At 47.3% G+C, this 14,602-nt stretch overlaps 1 protein-coding gene across 2 annotated transcripts in view; it reads left to right on the top strand.

The window, feature by feature from the left end:
- PTPDC1 (protein tyrosine phosphatase domain containing 1) overlaps positions 1-14,602 on the top strand; it is a 71,552-nt gene that overhangs the window by 27,861 nt on the left and 29,089 nt on the right. Inside the window, exon 1 of one of the 2 annotated variants that reach the window (XM_075321271.1) lies at positions 8,715-8,796. The exons of the other annotated variant lie outside the window; for it this stretch is intronic. Coding sequence (XP_075177386.1) covers positions 8,760-8,796 — 37 coding nt within the window. The 5' untranslated portion in view covers positions 8,715-8,759. Of the gene's footprint in view, positions 1-8,714; positions 8,797-14,602 lie in introns of those variants that run through there. 2 annotated transcript variants of the gene reach the window in all.

Below are 14,602 nucleotides of genomic sequence, written 5' to 3'. Positions count from 1 at the left end.
ATTGGCTCTGATGTTTGATCATCCTCTGTGCGATGACGGGTGCTGCATGGCGTCGGCGTCCTCCTGCGTCCCTGCACGGCTGGTGCCACGCGGACAAATGCAGATGATGTGACTGATACCTGGGGATGAAATGCAGATATTGATCGAGCATCGAAAGATCAGTCAGAATCTGCCACGGACCATTATGTGCACGTGATCGATAACTGCAAAATCTGCTGCAGGTTACATTATAGTTATAGGTCGAAAAAAGACTCTGGTCCATCAGGTTCCCCCATTCCAACCAAATACACATTATCACTAAATTATATGTAACCCACAACTGCATTTGTTGTAAGAAAAGCATCCAGCCTCCTCTAAAAGCTGATAGTGTCGGCCATGACTACCTTTTTACGGGCATTCCACTGCTTGAACTGTAAAGAATCCTTTCCTATTTAGCTGCTGGAATCGTCTTTTCTCCTCTTGTAGTAAATGTTCCCTAGTTTTGTTTTTTTTTTTTTTTTTTTACAGGATAAGACATGTGCGGCTTAATTAATAAACAAACTATATTGATTTGCTGCTCCTCGACGTTCTGCGCTGACCGCCATCCAGTCTCTGTGCTTCCACTTCCCGTGGAGACAGCCATGTGACCCTTTGTAACCAATCACTTTCAATAGCTGTTGCGCATCGGTATCCGCTGCAGCCCTTTATTGACTGCAGCACTCATGCCCTTCTTTGCCTGAGTATTAATATTGTAGACACACGGAGGTTCAGTAAGGGCCTGTATACTTGAATCCGCGTCACTTTTTATATTGGGTCGTTAAGAAGCTGTTTGCTTCTGTATAGCTCGAGCGCTTAGAGGGGCGGCCCGCTATTATATCACATTTTACTATTGTATAGATCAGAAAAACTGAATATTTGCCATTTACAGTGTTTAAATAAACCAATTAATAGTTATGTATTCTATAGTATGGCGCCCCCTGGTGTTTAAAGTGTCACAATTCCCATGTCCACCTAGTGAGCGGAGTGCCGCTGGCCCCGTGCGCGCCCTCGGACGCTCCGCTGGCCCCGTGCGCGCCCTCGGACGCTCCGCTGGCCCCGTGCGCGCCCTCGGACGCTCCGCTGGCCCCGTGCGCGCCCTCGGACGCTCCGCTGGCCCCGTGCGCGCCCTCGGACGCTCCGCTGGCCCCGTGCGCGCCCTCGGACGCTCCGCTAGCTGAGACTCTTTTCGGAACTCCCTCCTTGTATAGTGATTCCGTCTGTTCAGCAGAGCAGCCAATAGAATCTGCTTATGGGGCATAACCTTATTGCTATTGGTTGCCCTGCAGTAACACAGGATCACTATGCAATGACGAGCCTGTGTGGCCCTCGGCTCATTAGCGGGACAGGGTGCACTTTTCAGCACCAGGTGGCGCTATACTGTGTAAGAAGTTGTCCTACATCTTCCCTGGATGGGTTGTAGCCGCCTGTACATTGCATGTATTCCTCTTCTTGTGATCGCTGCGTGCCTGTGCTGTGGCGCTGCCGCCCCCTTATCATCTTCTTGTGATCGCTGCGTGCCTGTGCTGTGGCGCTGCCGCCCTCTTATTTACCTGCGGGTCATTCTGAGGCCGGATGAAGCCGCTCGGCTCTGCTGTTGGATAATTCTTTCACCCCGATTTTCACTTAATTTGCCGCTCCTACATTTGGATTCTTCTTATCTCGTGGATGAATTATTAAGGTGATAAAATATATCCTGACTCCAGCATGTAATAATCCAATGTGACAGCCTTAAAGGGGTGGTCCGGGAACAATGTAACTTTTATCAGTGGCCTGGTATATTAAAGTAACAAATCTATACCTGCTCCCCGGCGCCTCCCCCGGTCCAGCGCAGGGCGCGCCACCGTCTGCATATACACATGACCATGTACTGCAGGTCACCTGACAACGGCAGCCAATCACAAGCCACAGCTGTCCTGTGCAATAGTGAGTGGTGTGAACGCAGACCATGAGCAGCCTGCGCTGCTGCGTCCAGGAAAGTGGCGATTTTGTGTGGGGGGGGGGTTTGTTTGTTTTTATTATTCCACCAAGCCACCAGTAAAATGTTAACTTTTCCCAGACCGTCCCTTTTTAAAAGCTCGTTCCGAGAACCCTGTAAAATGTCCGTGTGCGATCTGTGTCCAAAATGTAGTGTCCAGTCCAGTGCAATCAATGGGCTCGTTCTACATACAGACTGATGGGTCACATGTAAAAAAAAAACAAAAAACAAAAAACCTCCACCAGTCTGATGCCAAATAAGCGCCGTCCATCAGATTATACTGATAGTTTTCTATGTCGAAACTGGCAACAATCTGGGTTCTTTTATTTTGGCATGATACAGTGGCCATATAAACTTTAAAAAAAAAACAAAAACATTTTTTGGGTGGGGGAATCAGATGACTGTGGGTTTTTTGTTTTTCTTATGCGTTCCTCTGGATCCAGTCTTCAGCCTCATTCAGACTTGGTGTTTTGTTTTTATTGCATATATGTAAAGCAAACATATTTTCCTCCGTGTTGTCTGTTTTTACAATCCGTGTTTCATTAGTTTTTCTCAAATACTAAAACTTCCATCAGTGTTTTTTTATGTATGTATGTATGTATGTATGTATGTATGTATGTATGTATGTTTTTACCTCCTTAGTGAAAACCGGACCGCACTCCTACAACCGGGATCCTCGAGCGCGGAGCTCGTCACTGGCCCGTACACTGCAGTGGGGAGTGTGATTTGTGACGGACGTGCGCTCCTTTTTATTTATTTATTTTTCTGGACAATCGATTCTCAAGAAACTCCGAGTGAACAAGTCCCATTAACTGTAATGAAAAACAAGGATAGGATACAAAAAACAGGAGGTGTGAATGAGGCCTGACGGAAAGTGAATGTGCTGCAGTTTATTCGGGAGTTACCCCCATTGACTGTATAGGACTGTTCAGCGCAGGGGAGCACAACTTGGGGCCACGTGCGGCCCACCCTGCCATATTATGTGGCCCAAAACCTTCTGTACCGTAGTTTCCACGTCACACGATGAGAAGTAGCGCTCTGATACTATGAGCAAGTATGACAAGAGCGGAGCACCCAAATCTGGGGCCTCCGGGCATTCAGAATGCGGATCCCTGACCCCTGGTTGGCCCCTCAGAAAAGCATGGTGGAGGCTTCCCAGAAGTTCAGGGAAGTAGTGACCCCCCCCATTCTCCAGATCTGCCCAGAGGGACGCTATTACTTTTAACTCCTCGCCCTACATTGACTGTGTAGTATCATAATGACTGCACACAATGTATCTCTGCATTAGAAAGCCTCCAGATCAGCGCTTTATAGTCTATAGTAAAAGGTTCGCAGACGGATTCTTATGGTTATTCACATGTATTTATGCCGGAATTTTCTTCAGAGCGCTGCACAATTTCTATGTATCCCAATACCGCAGACCTAGTCCTAATAAAAACACTATCGACTGCACATGTCTCCCCCCAACCAACATGTTTCATCCGGCTTCATCAGGGGTTTGGGGCTACTGACAGTGGAAAAGCCGAAACACCATCTTTTGAGACTTCTGATTGGTCACTTCACAGTCACCTGATCGTGCAATGGCCGATGTTCTACATATCCTCCACATCCAGAGATTAAGGTTAGGTGCCCACGGGAGCCCGCACCTGCGGATATATCCGCAGGTCTGTCCGCAGGTTTCCTGCAGCTGCTCACCGGAATGTGCAGCTATCCATTGCTGCGGGATTCCAGCGAAATATCTGCGGTAAACCTGCGGACATTCCTGCAGATTACCTGCGCAAGTCCCGGCCTCTATCTCCATAGTGGAAAGGCAGGAATTCCAAAGAAAGAATTGACATGCAATTACATGCGGCTGCAGGACATCCGCAGCATATTCTGCAGCCGCACGTATCTGCAGCATAGACACAGCACTCCCCATGCCCCATAGGATAACATGGGGAAAGTCTGTACATGCTAAAACCTGCGGATTTATCTGGAAAATCCAGAAAATCCACAGGTAAATCCGCAAGTTTAATCTCTCGTGGCCACATAGCCTTACACTGAATCATTACTATCACACGGAGCTTCACAATCATCCCAAGAAAAAAAAAGGATGCGCAATAGGCTACTTTCACACTTGCGTTGGACGGCTTCTGTAGCATTGCGTTGTGTGATGGCTGCAACGGATGCATTGCATATAGTGGCACAACAGATGCTACGGATCATACAAAACAACAGAAAGCTGTTTTTTCTTCTTCTTTACAGTTTTAGGCTCTGTGCGCACTAGGCCGTTTTTCCCGTGGATTTGCAGCAGAAATTTCTTGAAAAATTCTGCAATCTTTGTGCAGACATTTCCCAGCAAATTCTGAGAAAAAAAAATAGCTGTGCGCACACTGCGGATTTTTCTCAAGAAATTTCCTTGAGAAGAATTTCTCGAGAAACTTTCTTGAGAAAATGAGCATGTCCATTATTTTCCGCAGGTACTCTGCGGATTTCGGCAGTACAGCCTGCAAAATCCTCAGGGAACCACCCGCGGTAAAATCGCGGCAAATTCGCGGCTAATCCGCGGCAAATCTGCATGCGGATTTGGTGTGGATTTTTTCCGGAGGTCCGGAAATCTTTCACTCCCAGAAGTTTCTCAAGAAATTTTCTTGAGAAACTTCACATTTCTAGTGCGCACAAAGCCTTACCAGCAGCAGACTATTGTGAACGATCAGCTGATTGCTCTCAATAGCCAGCGGCCGGGCGCTCAGCTGAGCGTTGTCACTTGCCGGCGGGCGCTCAGCTGAGCGTTGTCACTTGCCGGCGGGCGCTCAGCTGAGCGTTGTCACTTGCCGGCGGGCGCTCAGCTGAGCGTTGTCACTTGCCGGCGGGCGCTCAGCTGAGCGTTGTCACTTGCCGGCGGGCGCTCAGCTGAGCGTTGTCACTTGCCGGCGGGCGCTCAGCTGAGCGTTGTCACTTGCCGGCGGGCGCTCAGCTGAGCGTTGTCACTTGCCGGCGGGCGCTCAGCTGAGCGTTGTCACTTGCCGGCGGGCGCTCAGCTGAGCGTTGTCACTTGCCGGCGGGCGCTCAGCTGAGCGTTGTCACTTGCCGGCGGGCGCTCAGCTGAGCGTTGTCACTTGCCGGCGGGCGCTCAGCTGAGCACTGTCACACGTCAGCTGGCGGGCGCTCAGTTGAGCACTGTCACATGCTGGCGGGCACTCAGCTGAACGTTCGGCCACCGCGAGACAAAATAAAGTTTGTGATTTAAAAAAAAAAAAAAAAAAAAAAGCATGCGCAGTGAAATCCAGAGGATTCCGCTGCTCAAAAAAATGTTACATGCTGCGTTCCTCCCGCTGGGCGGAAGCAACGGAGCGTCGCCCAGCGGAAGCACCGCAGGTCCTTTTGGCACAATCCGTCATCCATACAAGCCTATGGGAAACAGCGGATTCCGCTGTTTTCCAAAAGGGCGGATTGTAACGGAAGGAAAACAACGCAAGTGTGAAAGTAGCCATAGACGTACAAAGGATCAATGTCTGCAGCGGCCGCTCACGAGGGCTGAACTGCACATTGCCAGATACTTATGTCCCAAAAGTAATCGTAAATAGGTTTCAGAAGAGAAAAGGAAACAAATGTATCCATTTTTGCAATGATAAATATTGTGACACGGGCAGATCCCTGCTATTAGAATACAAAGATTAGGCAGTGTCCCTTATAAATACATCTGAAGTTTACACGCTCCATTTCTGTGTAAATATCTGATCTGGATCCTTTTTATTGTACATTAATCATTTTTTGATACATTATTATTAAATCTGAAAATACGCAGCCAGTGTCATCAGAGCTGCTCGTGTAGAGCTGTGAAATGGTTAATAGATTACTTTCCAGCATGGCTGTGCTCACTGTGTATCATTATCTCAGCAGGGTCTTGTGTATAATTGGGGTAAATGTATGCGCCTTTCTGTGACTTTCAGTCAATGAATGAATTGAGAAGACCTGTGTATATCGGCGCCTTTCCTGCCCTTCTGTGATATCTGGAGGATGGAAGGACTCTTCCACCGTTTCTGAGGGTCTCATAACCATAGAAAAGACCTGCATCGTTATACAGTCATGTATACAGTGTGTCCACCCATATCCTGTATACACTGCATCTATATACAGCGTGTCCACCCATATCCTGTATACACTGCACCTATATACAGTGCGTCCACCCGTATCCTGTATACACCGTACCTATATACAGTGTGTCCACCCGTATCCTGTATACACCGCACCTATATACAGTGTGTCCACCCGTATCCTGTATACACCGCACCTATATACAGTGCGTCCACCCGTATCCTGTATACACCGTACCTATATACAGTGTGTCCACCCATATCCTGTATACACCGCACCTATATACAGTGTGTCCACCCATATCCAGTATACACCGCACCTAAATACAGTGTGTCCACCCATATCCTGTATACACCGCACCTATATACAGTGTGTCCACCCATCTCCTGTATACACCGCACCTATATACAGTGCGTCCACCCGTATCCTGTATACACCGTACCTATATACAGTGTGTCCACCCATATCCTGTATACACCGCACCTATATACAGTGTGTCCACCCATCTCCTGTATACACCGCACCTATATACAGTGCGTCCACCCATATCCTGTATACACCGCACCTATATACAGTGCGTCCACCCGTATCCTGTATACACCGTACCTATATACAGTGCGTCCACCCGTATCCTGTATACACCGTACCTATATACAGTGTGTCCACCCATATCCTGTATACACTGCATCTATATACAGCGTGTCCACCCATATCCTGTATACACTGCACCTATATACAGTGCGTCCACCCGTATCCTGTATACACCGTACCTATATACAGTGTGTCCACCCGTATCCTGTATACACCGCACCTATATACAGTGCGTCCACCCGTATCCTGTATACACCGTACCTATATACAGTGTGTCCACCCGTATCCTGTATACACCGCACCTATATACAGTGCGTCCACCCGTATCCTGTATACACCGTACCTATATACAGTGTGTCCACCCATATCCTATATACACCGCACCTATATACAGTGTGTCCACCCATATCCTGTATACACCGCACCTATATACAGTGTGTCCACCCATATCCTGTATACACCGCACCTATATACAGTGTGTCCACCCATATCCTGTATACACCGCACCTATATACAGCGTGTCCACCCATATCCTGTATACACCGCACCTATACAGTGTGTCCATCCATATCCTGTATACACCGCACCTATATACAGTGCGTCCACCCATATCCTGTATACACTGCACCTATATACAGTGCGTCCACCCGTATCCTGTATACACCGTACCTATATACAGTGTGTCCACCCATATCCTGTATACACTGCACCTATATACAGTGCGTCCACCCATCTCCTGTATACACCGCACCTATATACAGTGCGTCCACCCATATCCTGTATACACTGCACCTATATACAGTGCGTCCACCCGTATCCTGTATACACCGTACCTATATACAGTGCGTCCACCCATATCCTGTATACACTGCACCTATATACAGTGCGTCCACCCGTATCCTGTATACACCGTACCTATATACAGTGCGTCCACCCATATCCTGTATACACTGCACCTATATACAGTGTGTCCACCCATCTCCTGTATACACCGCACCTATATACAGTGCGTCCACCCGTATCCTGTATACACCGTACCTATATACAGTGCGTCCACCCATATCCTGTATACACTGCACCTATATACAGTGCGTCCACCCGTATCCTGTATACACCGCACCTATATACAGTGTGTCCACCCATATCCTGTATACACTGCACCTATATACAGTGCGTCCACCCGTATCCTGTATACACCGTACCTATATACAGTGTGTCCACCTGTATCCTGTATACACCGCACCTATATACAGTGTGTCCACCCGTATCCTGTATACACCGCACCTATATACAGTGCGTCCACCCGTATCCTGTATACACCGTACCTATATACAGCGCGTCCACCCGTATCCTGTATACACCGCACCTATATACAGTGTGTCCACCCATATCCTGTATACACCGCACCTGCGGTGCGGTGTATACAGGATATGGGTGGACGCGCTGTATAGAGGTGCGGTGTATACAGGATATGGGTGGACGCGCTGTATAGAGGTGCGGTGTATACAGGATATGGGTGGACACACTGTATATAGGTGCGGTGTATACAGGATACGTGTGAACAGTCTTCTATGGATATAACCCGAGGACAAGGCCACATTCATCGCTCTCAGCTCTATGAAATCTGTTCATAAAAAACATTCTAGATGTCAATAATGACTTTGCAGCCTTGTCATCATGGCGTGTGGGCTTCACGTCCGCAGACACGTCACGCCACGGCGTGTGGGCTTCACGTCCGCAGACACGTCACGCCACGGCGTGTGGGCTTCACGTCCGCAGACACGTCACGCCACGGCGTGTGGGCTTCACGTCCGCAGACACGTCACGCCATGGCGTGTGGGCTTCACGTCCGCAGACACGTCACGCCATGGCGTGTGGGCTTCATGTCCGCAGACACGTCACGCCATGGCGTGTGGGCTTTACTTCAACAGACATGTCACGCCATGGCGTGCACTCGCACGTGGCTCAGGGCATAATGCCGCCTTTCTAAGCTAAAAGCTTGCGGGGACAATGGGCCGATTGTTTGCTGTCGATGCTAAAAGCTTCTCAGAAGGGAAGATGCATCTGTGAACTCTGAACGTGCAAGAGACATTCAACAATGGCCTCCAAACGCTCCACAAAAAGAAGACACTGGGGTGAGAGGAATCGTACTATGGAGGACTTATGGTCGTTGCTTTGTCCGGCTACGGAACACACGGGGGCGTCTGTGTCCGATCTTCGGCTGTCGCTCGTGGGTTAGGGTTGAATTGATTGAATGTTGTTGAATAGGTTTTTTAGGCTCTGATCACAGGAATGTTTTCCGGCTGTGCACAGGACAGTCCGCCGACCGGTGCATTTATACTGCACGATGAGCCGAATTAAACATCCATCCATGTTTGCCGATTGGCGGTTGTTCAATAGCCGACATTCACAAGTAGGCGGCGCTGTAAGGCTATGTTCACACATGGCATCTTTTGTAACTACACAGATGCAGCGTTTTTGTCCCCCCAAAAAAAGGGGTAAAAACGCACCAAAAACTTTTTACCGCGTTTTGCCCAATGCGTTTTTTAAGTGAAATCTATTGACTGGAAGGGGTCAAAAAACGCAGTAAAAACGCAAAAAGAATTGACACGCTGCATCTTGAAAAACGCAGCCAAAAAAAAGATGCCCAGTGTGAACAGCAACATAGAAATGTCATAGACTTTGCTGGGGGAAGCAAATGCTGCATATAGGGGCATCTTTGTGACCTCAAAAGATGCAGTGTGTGAACATAGCCTAATAGCTGCTTCTGTGCGCGCAGGCTACAATTGTTCTGAGCAGCACAGATTCTAGTTACACAGCACAATGTGCTGCCGAGGACAATGGTCTTTTGTGAAGCCAAAAAGATCATTTCACCCAACGAACAAGTATTTTGATCTTTCTGCAGATGATCGGCAGACTATAGACCGCCCGATTCCTGGGAACACTCGATAATCGTGCAGTGAATGCACCGTCGGTCATTGAGCGTGCTGATAACCTGATATTGATCATCTAACCTCAGGATATGCAGCTACTACACAGTATTGTGTGTAAGGGGCGCCAGATTATCAAAATCATTTTTACCATTCATTTATTGGACTATATTGCTTGGGGTCCGCACTTCATGAGGTTTCTGCAGGGGTCGCACGTTGAGGACCTTTCCACAGATCAAGAGACCTTGCAATGTAAGCCACATACTGTGACTAAAGGAACGCAAAGTTAGCAGAATGAGGGTTTTTCTCTTTTTCTCTTATTTTATAAAAAAAAACAAAACACTAAAACTCAACCTTTAATAGGTGTTCATAATTTAGATATCTAGCATAACGTATAATTGGCTCATAGGCCTAGGGAATATATATCATTAGTATCAAACAGATTATTCCCAAATATTATTTTATTTATAAAAATGCAAAAAATCCACACCTACAGTGAAATTGGTCACAGTACAGATCAAGTCTTGATTGTCAAAGACAAGGTTCACATATACATAGAACAAACAATATTTCATTCATATTAGTACAGACGGTTCACTCAAGGGTTATGGATGACACTATGTAGATACAACTTCACTTATGGACTTATATATTCTTCTCCATTGTATTCATGGCTATGCCACTTTATTGAATTTCAAATGGGTCCAAAGAGGTCAAGGCTTGTATAATCCAGTCCCAATGTATTTAGAGTGAATTTGTTAATCATCAGGTCTGTTGAATTAATCTCCACCTCAACGCGTTTCCCCACATAAATTATAGTGGTTCATCAGGAGGCTATAAAAAGCAGATAAAGTCTATCAGATTGAAGCATTGTATCTGTTAAAGTACAAACATAAGCATGTGTGGAGGATAAACAATGACACAGTCAGTATATAGAATATCTACTTGCCTTAGGGGTGCTTCACACACAGCGAGCTCGCTGCCGAGATCGCTGCTGAGTCACGCTTTTTGTGACGCAGCAGTGACCTCATTAGCGATCTCGCTGTGTGTGACACTGAGCAGCGATCTGGCCCCTGCTGCGAGATCGCTGCTCGTTACACACAGCCCTGGTTCGTTTTCTTCAAAGCCGCTCTCCCGCTGTGACACACAGATCGCTGTGTGTGACAGCGAGAGAGCGACAAATGAAGCGAGCAGGGAGCAGGAGCCGGCGTCTGACAGCTGAGGTAAGCTTGTAACCAAGATAAACATCGGGTAACCAAGGTGGTTACCCGATATTTACCTTAGTTACCAGCCTCCGCAGCTCTCACGCTGCCTGTGCTGCCGGCTCCGGCTCTCTGCACATGTAGCTGCTGTACACATCGGGTTAATTAACCCGATGTGTACAGCAGCTAGGAGAGCAAGGAGCCAGCGCTAAGCAGTGTGCGCGACTCCCTGCTCTCTGCACATGTAGCTGCAGTACACATCGGGTTAATTAACCCGATGTGTACAGCAGCTAGGAGAGCAAGGAGCCAGCGCTCAGTGTGCGCGGCTCCCTGCTCCCTGCACACAGCGCTGGTAACTAATGTAAACATCGGGTAACCATACCCGATGTTTACCTTAGTTACCAGTCTCCGCAGCTTCCAGTCGGCGGCTTAGTACAAGCGCAGCGTCGCTTGCACGTCGCTGCTGGCTGGGGGCTGTTCAGTGGTCGCTGGTGAGATCTGCCTGTTTGACAGCTCACCAGCGACCATGTAGCGATGCAGCAGCGATCCTGACCAGGTCAGATCGCTGGTCGGATCGCTGCTGCATCGCTAAGTGTGAAGGTACCCTTAATGAAGAAACAATTGGATATGCAGATCCACAGCGTCTTTCTTAATGGAATCGGCAGCAGCACAGAGCGATCCTGCAAAGATAATCAGCTGCTCCCGTCCCCAGAAGCGCTATGGATCTGCACATCCACGAGGGTTTAATATAGGCCAACATAATTGAGATCAACTGTGGGCCGATTGATTAGATGGGCTAAAGTGTTATAGCGTTGTTACAGCGCTTGCGCATTGCAGCGATGCAGCTGTGTATCATAGAAGTCTAATAATAGCGGTGCTTGTACGCACGCGCGATATCACAGCCACTGCGCCTGCGCAAATCGTCATTATGACGTTAGTGCGCACGCGCAGTATATCGCATCCTACCGCGCATGCGCACAGCAGCTACAGGTCAATGGAATATTCACAGCCACTGCGCTTGCGCGTTACAGCGAGACGGTCGCGGCTATATGCCGTATGCGATCTAGCAATAAAGTCGTCATCGTGAATGAACTCGTCATCGTTGCATAGGTGCGCATGCGTGATATATCGTAGCCTTTTACATATATGCATAGCAGATATAAAACCACGCATGCGCTTTCAAATATCTATATATCGCCACATCTCCATAAGGCCCACAGATCACCTCTTTACATAGATACATGTATGGCTTTCCACCACTAATATATATATATAGAACAGATGCATATTGGGGACATGTTTCATAGCAGAAAAATTACATGCAGATCTCTGTTAGATATCTTGTTACATATATATCATATCCTTGAATCAGATATTCAGTTTAAAACCATATAAGCTTATCACTCCTTTTTACTTGGTTTTAATCATATTTATGTACATATTATGCATCTATATGATAGTCAGTATAGCATTTATAAATATCTCTTTGAGATTATCCAACACTGGCTGACATTCAACAGAGATCCCATGTTTACATATGCAATTGATAAAGCAGATATATATTATTGATGCATCAAAAATATAAAGTACTCTGCACTCAGTATCCCTGCATTCTAATGTGCAGAAATAACTCCAAGATCAATTATTTCCCCGGTATTCCTAAGGCAGTAGCATAATAAAGATATAATTGATAATTCCAGTAATCTGGATAATGCTCTTGGCATTTTATCTCTAAACATATGACGTTATAGGATATCAAACAATAAGGTCCTTTAGAATCTAAGTGGGTAGGAAACAACTAAATGAGAGCAGTTCATTAAGCCCTCCTGGAGATAGAGAGCCCATTTTAAAGATCCATGCAGTTTCTTTTTGTAATAGAGTTCTATTGAAATCCCCTCCTCTTGAGCTGTGTCTTACTACTTCCAATACAGAGAATCGAATATGTTTAATATCCCCCTGATGTATAGTATTTATATGCCGGGAGATTGGAGTGTCTCGTTCATTTCGTATGTCGGATAGGTGTTCCCCCACCCTTCTCCGAAATTCTCGTATGGTTTTTCCCACATAGTCAAGGGGACAGCTGCAGGTAGCTCTATAAATAACCCCTGCCGTTTTACAGTTACTAAAGTTTGTTCTATGTATATGTGAACCTTGTCTTTGACAATCAAGACTTGATCTGTACTGTGACCAATTTCACTGTAGGTGTGGATTTTTTGCATTTTTATAAATAAAATAATATTTGGGAATAATCTGTTTGATACTAATGATATATATTCCCTAGGCCTATGAGCCTATGAGCCAATTATACGTTACGCATGTAAATAAGTGCCCAACGGACGCACGCGTCCTCCGAAACCGGACAATCAAAAGTGCTGCACTTTTAAAGCAGGTTTGTATCTTTTGTCCCATTTGGAGACATCCAAATCCTCCTCCTGGGGCGGTTCCTCTACAGGCGAGGCTTTGGACCTTATCCTGCCAGAATATATGGCGGTATAGTGTATGGGAATTGTGTGAGCCTCACATCTGGTATGCGTCCGTTTCATCTTAGTGACCAAGAATCATGTGTGTTATTTTTTAATTTCATGATTTTAATCAGTGACCCTTTATCACTTCTTAATGAGCACCTGCTAAAGGTTACGTTTTAGCGTTTGTTTTTTCATAAAATAAGAAAAAAGAGGAAAACAAACCCCTGTTCTGCTATCCACAGATCAGTATCAGATCAGTGGGGTCTGACCCCTGGCTCCCCACTGACCAGCTGCTATCTGCCCAGGTAACAATGGAAGGTAATCGGTACAAGGCTATGTGCGCACTCAGCATTTTTTTCGGGTGCGTTTTTGCGCGCTTTTCGGGTGCGTTTTTGGACTCAAAACTGCATGATTTTGCTTCTCCAGCAAAGTCTATGACTTTTCATTTTTGCTGTCCGCGCACAACTTTTTTTTTTTAGCTGCTTTTATGAGCTAAAAAAATAAAATGGTCATGTCAATTTTTTCCTGCATTTTATTGCATTTTTCACCCATGTGATGCATTGGAAAAATGCAGCAAAATGCAGTGATCAAAAACGCAGCAAAGACCGCGGTAAAACACAGTGCGTTTTTACTGCTCCATTTTGCTGCGGGTGCGTTTTAGTGAGTTTTTTACTGCCAAAAACGCAGCGTTTTGGATAAGTGCAAAATTGTCATAGTGTGCACATAGCCTAAAGAGTCAGAACAGCGCTGCTCCGTACATTGTGTAGTGTCCGCTTCTGGGTGCAGAAGATCAGCTCCATATGTTCTCCAGCCCGCCAGTTCTCCAGCCCTCCAGCTCTCCAGCCCCTCAGTTCTCCATCCCCCCAGTTCTCCAGCCCCTCAGTTCTCCACCCCCTCAGTTCTCCACCCCCTCAGTTCTCCAGCCCCCCAGTTCTCCACCCCCTCAGTTCTCCACCCCCTCAGTTCTCCACCCCCTCAGTTCTCCGCCCCCTCAGTTCTCCACCCTCTCAGTTCTCCAGCCCCTCAGTTCTCCACCCCCCCAGTTTTCCGGCCCCTCAGTTCTCCATCCCCCCAATTCTCCATCCCCCCAGTTCTCCATCCCCCCAGTTCTCCATCCCCCAGTTCTCCATCCCCCAGTTCTCCAGCCCCTCAGTTCTCCTCCCCCTCAGTTCAGCAGCCCCCCAGTTCTCCATCCCCTCAGTTCTCCACCCCCTCAGTTCTCCACCCCCTCAGTTCTCCGCCCCCTCAGTTCTCCGCCCCCTCAGTTCTCCAGCCCCCCAGTTCTCCACCCCCTCAGTTCTCCGCCCCCTCAGTTCTCCAGCCCCCCAGTTCTCCAGCCCCCCA

The sequence above is a fragment of the Anomaloglossus baeobatrachus genome, chromosome 8 (assembly GCF_048569485.1).
Source record: "Anomaloglossus baeobatrachus isolate aAnoBae1 chromosome 8, aAnoBae1.hap1, whole genome shotgun sequence".
Taxonomy (NCBI): domain Eukaryota; kingdom Metazoa; phylum Chordata; class Amphibia; order Anura; family Aromobatidae; genus Anomaloglossus; species Anomaloglossus baeobatrachus.
The sequence above is the reverse complement of the archived record's forward strand: the minus strand, read 5'-3'. Positions and strand labels throughout refer to the sequence as shown.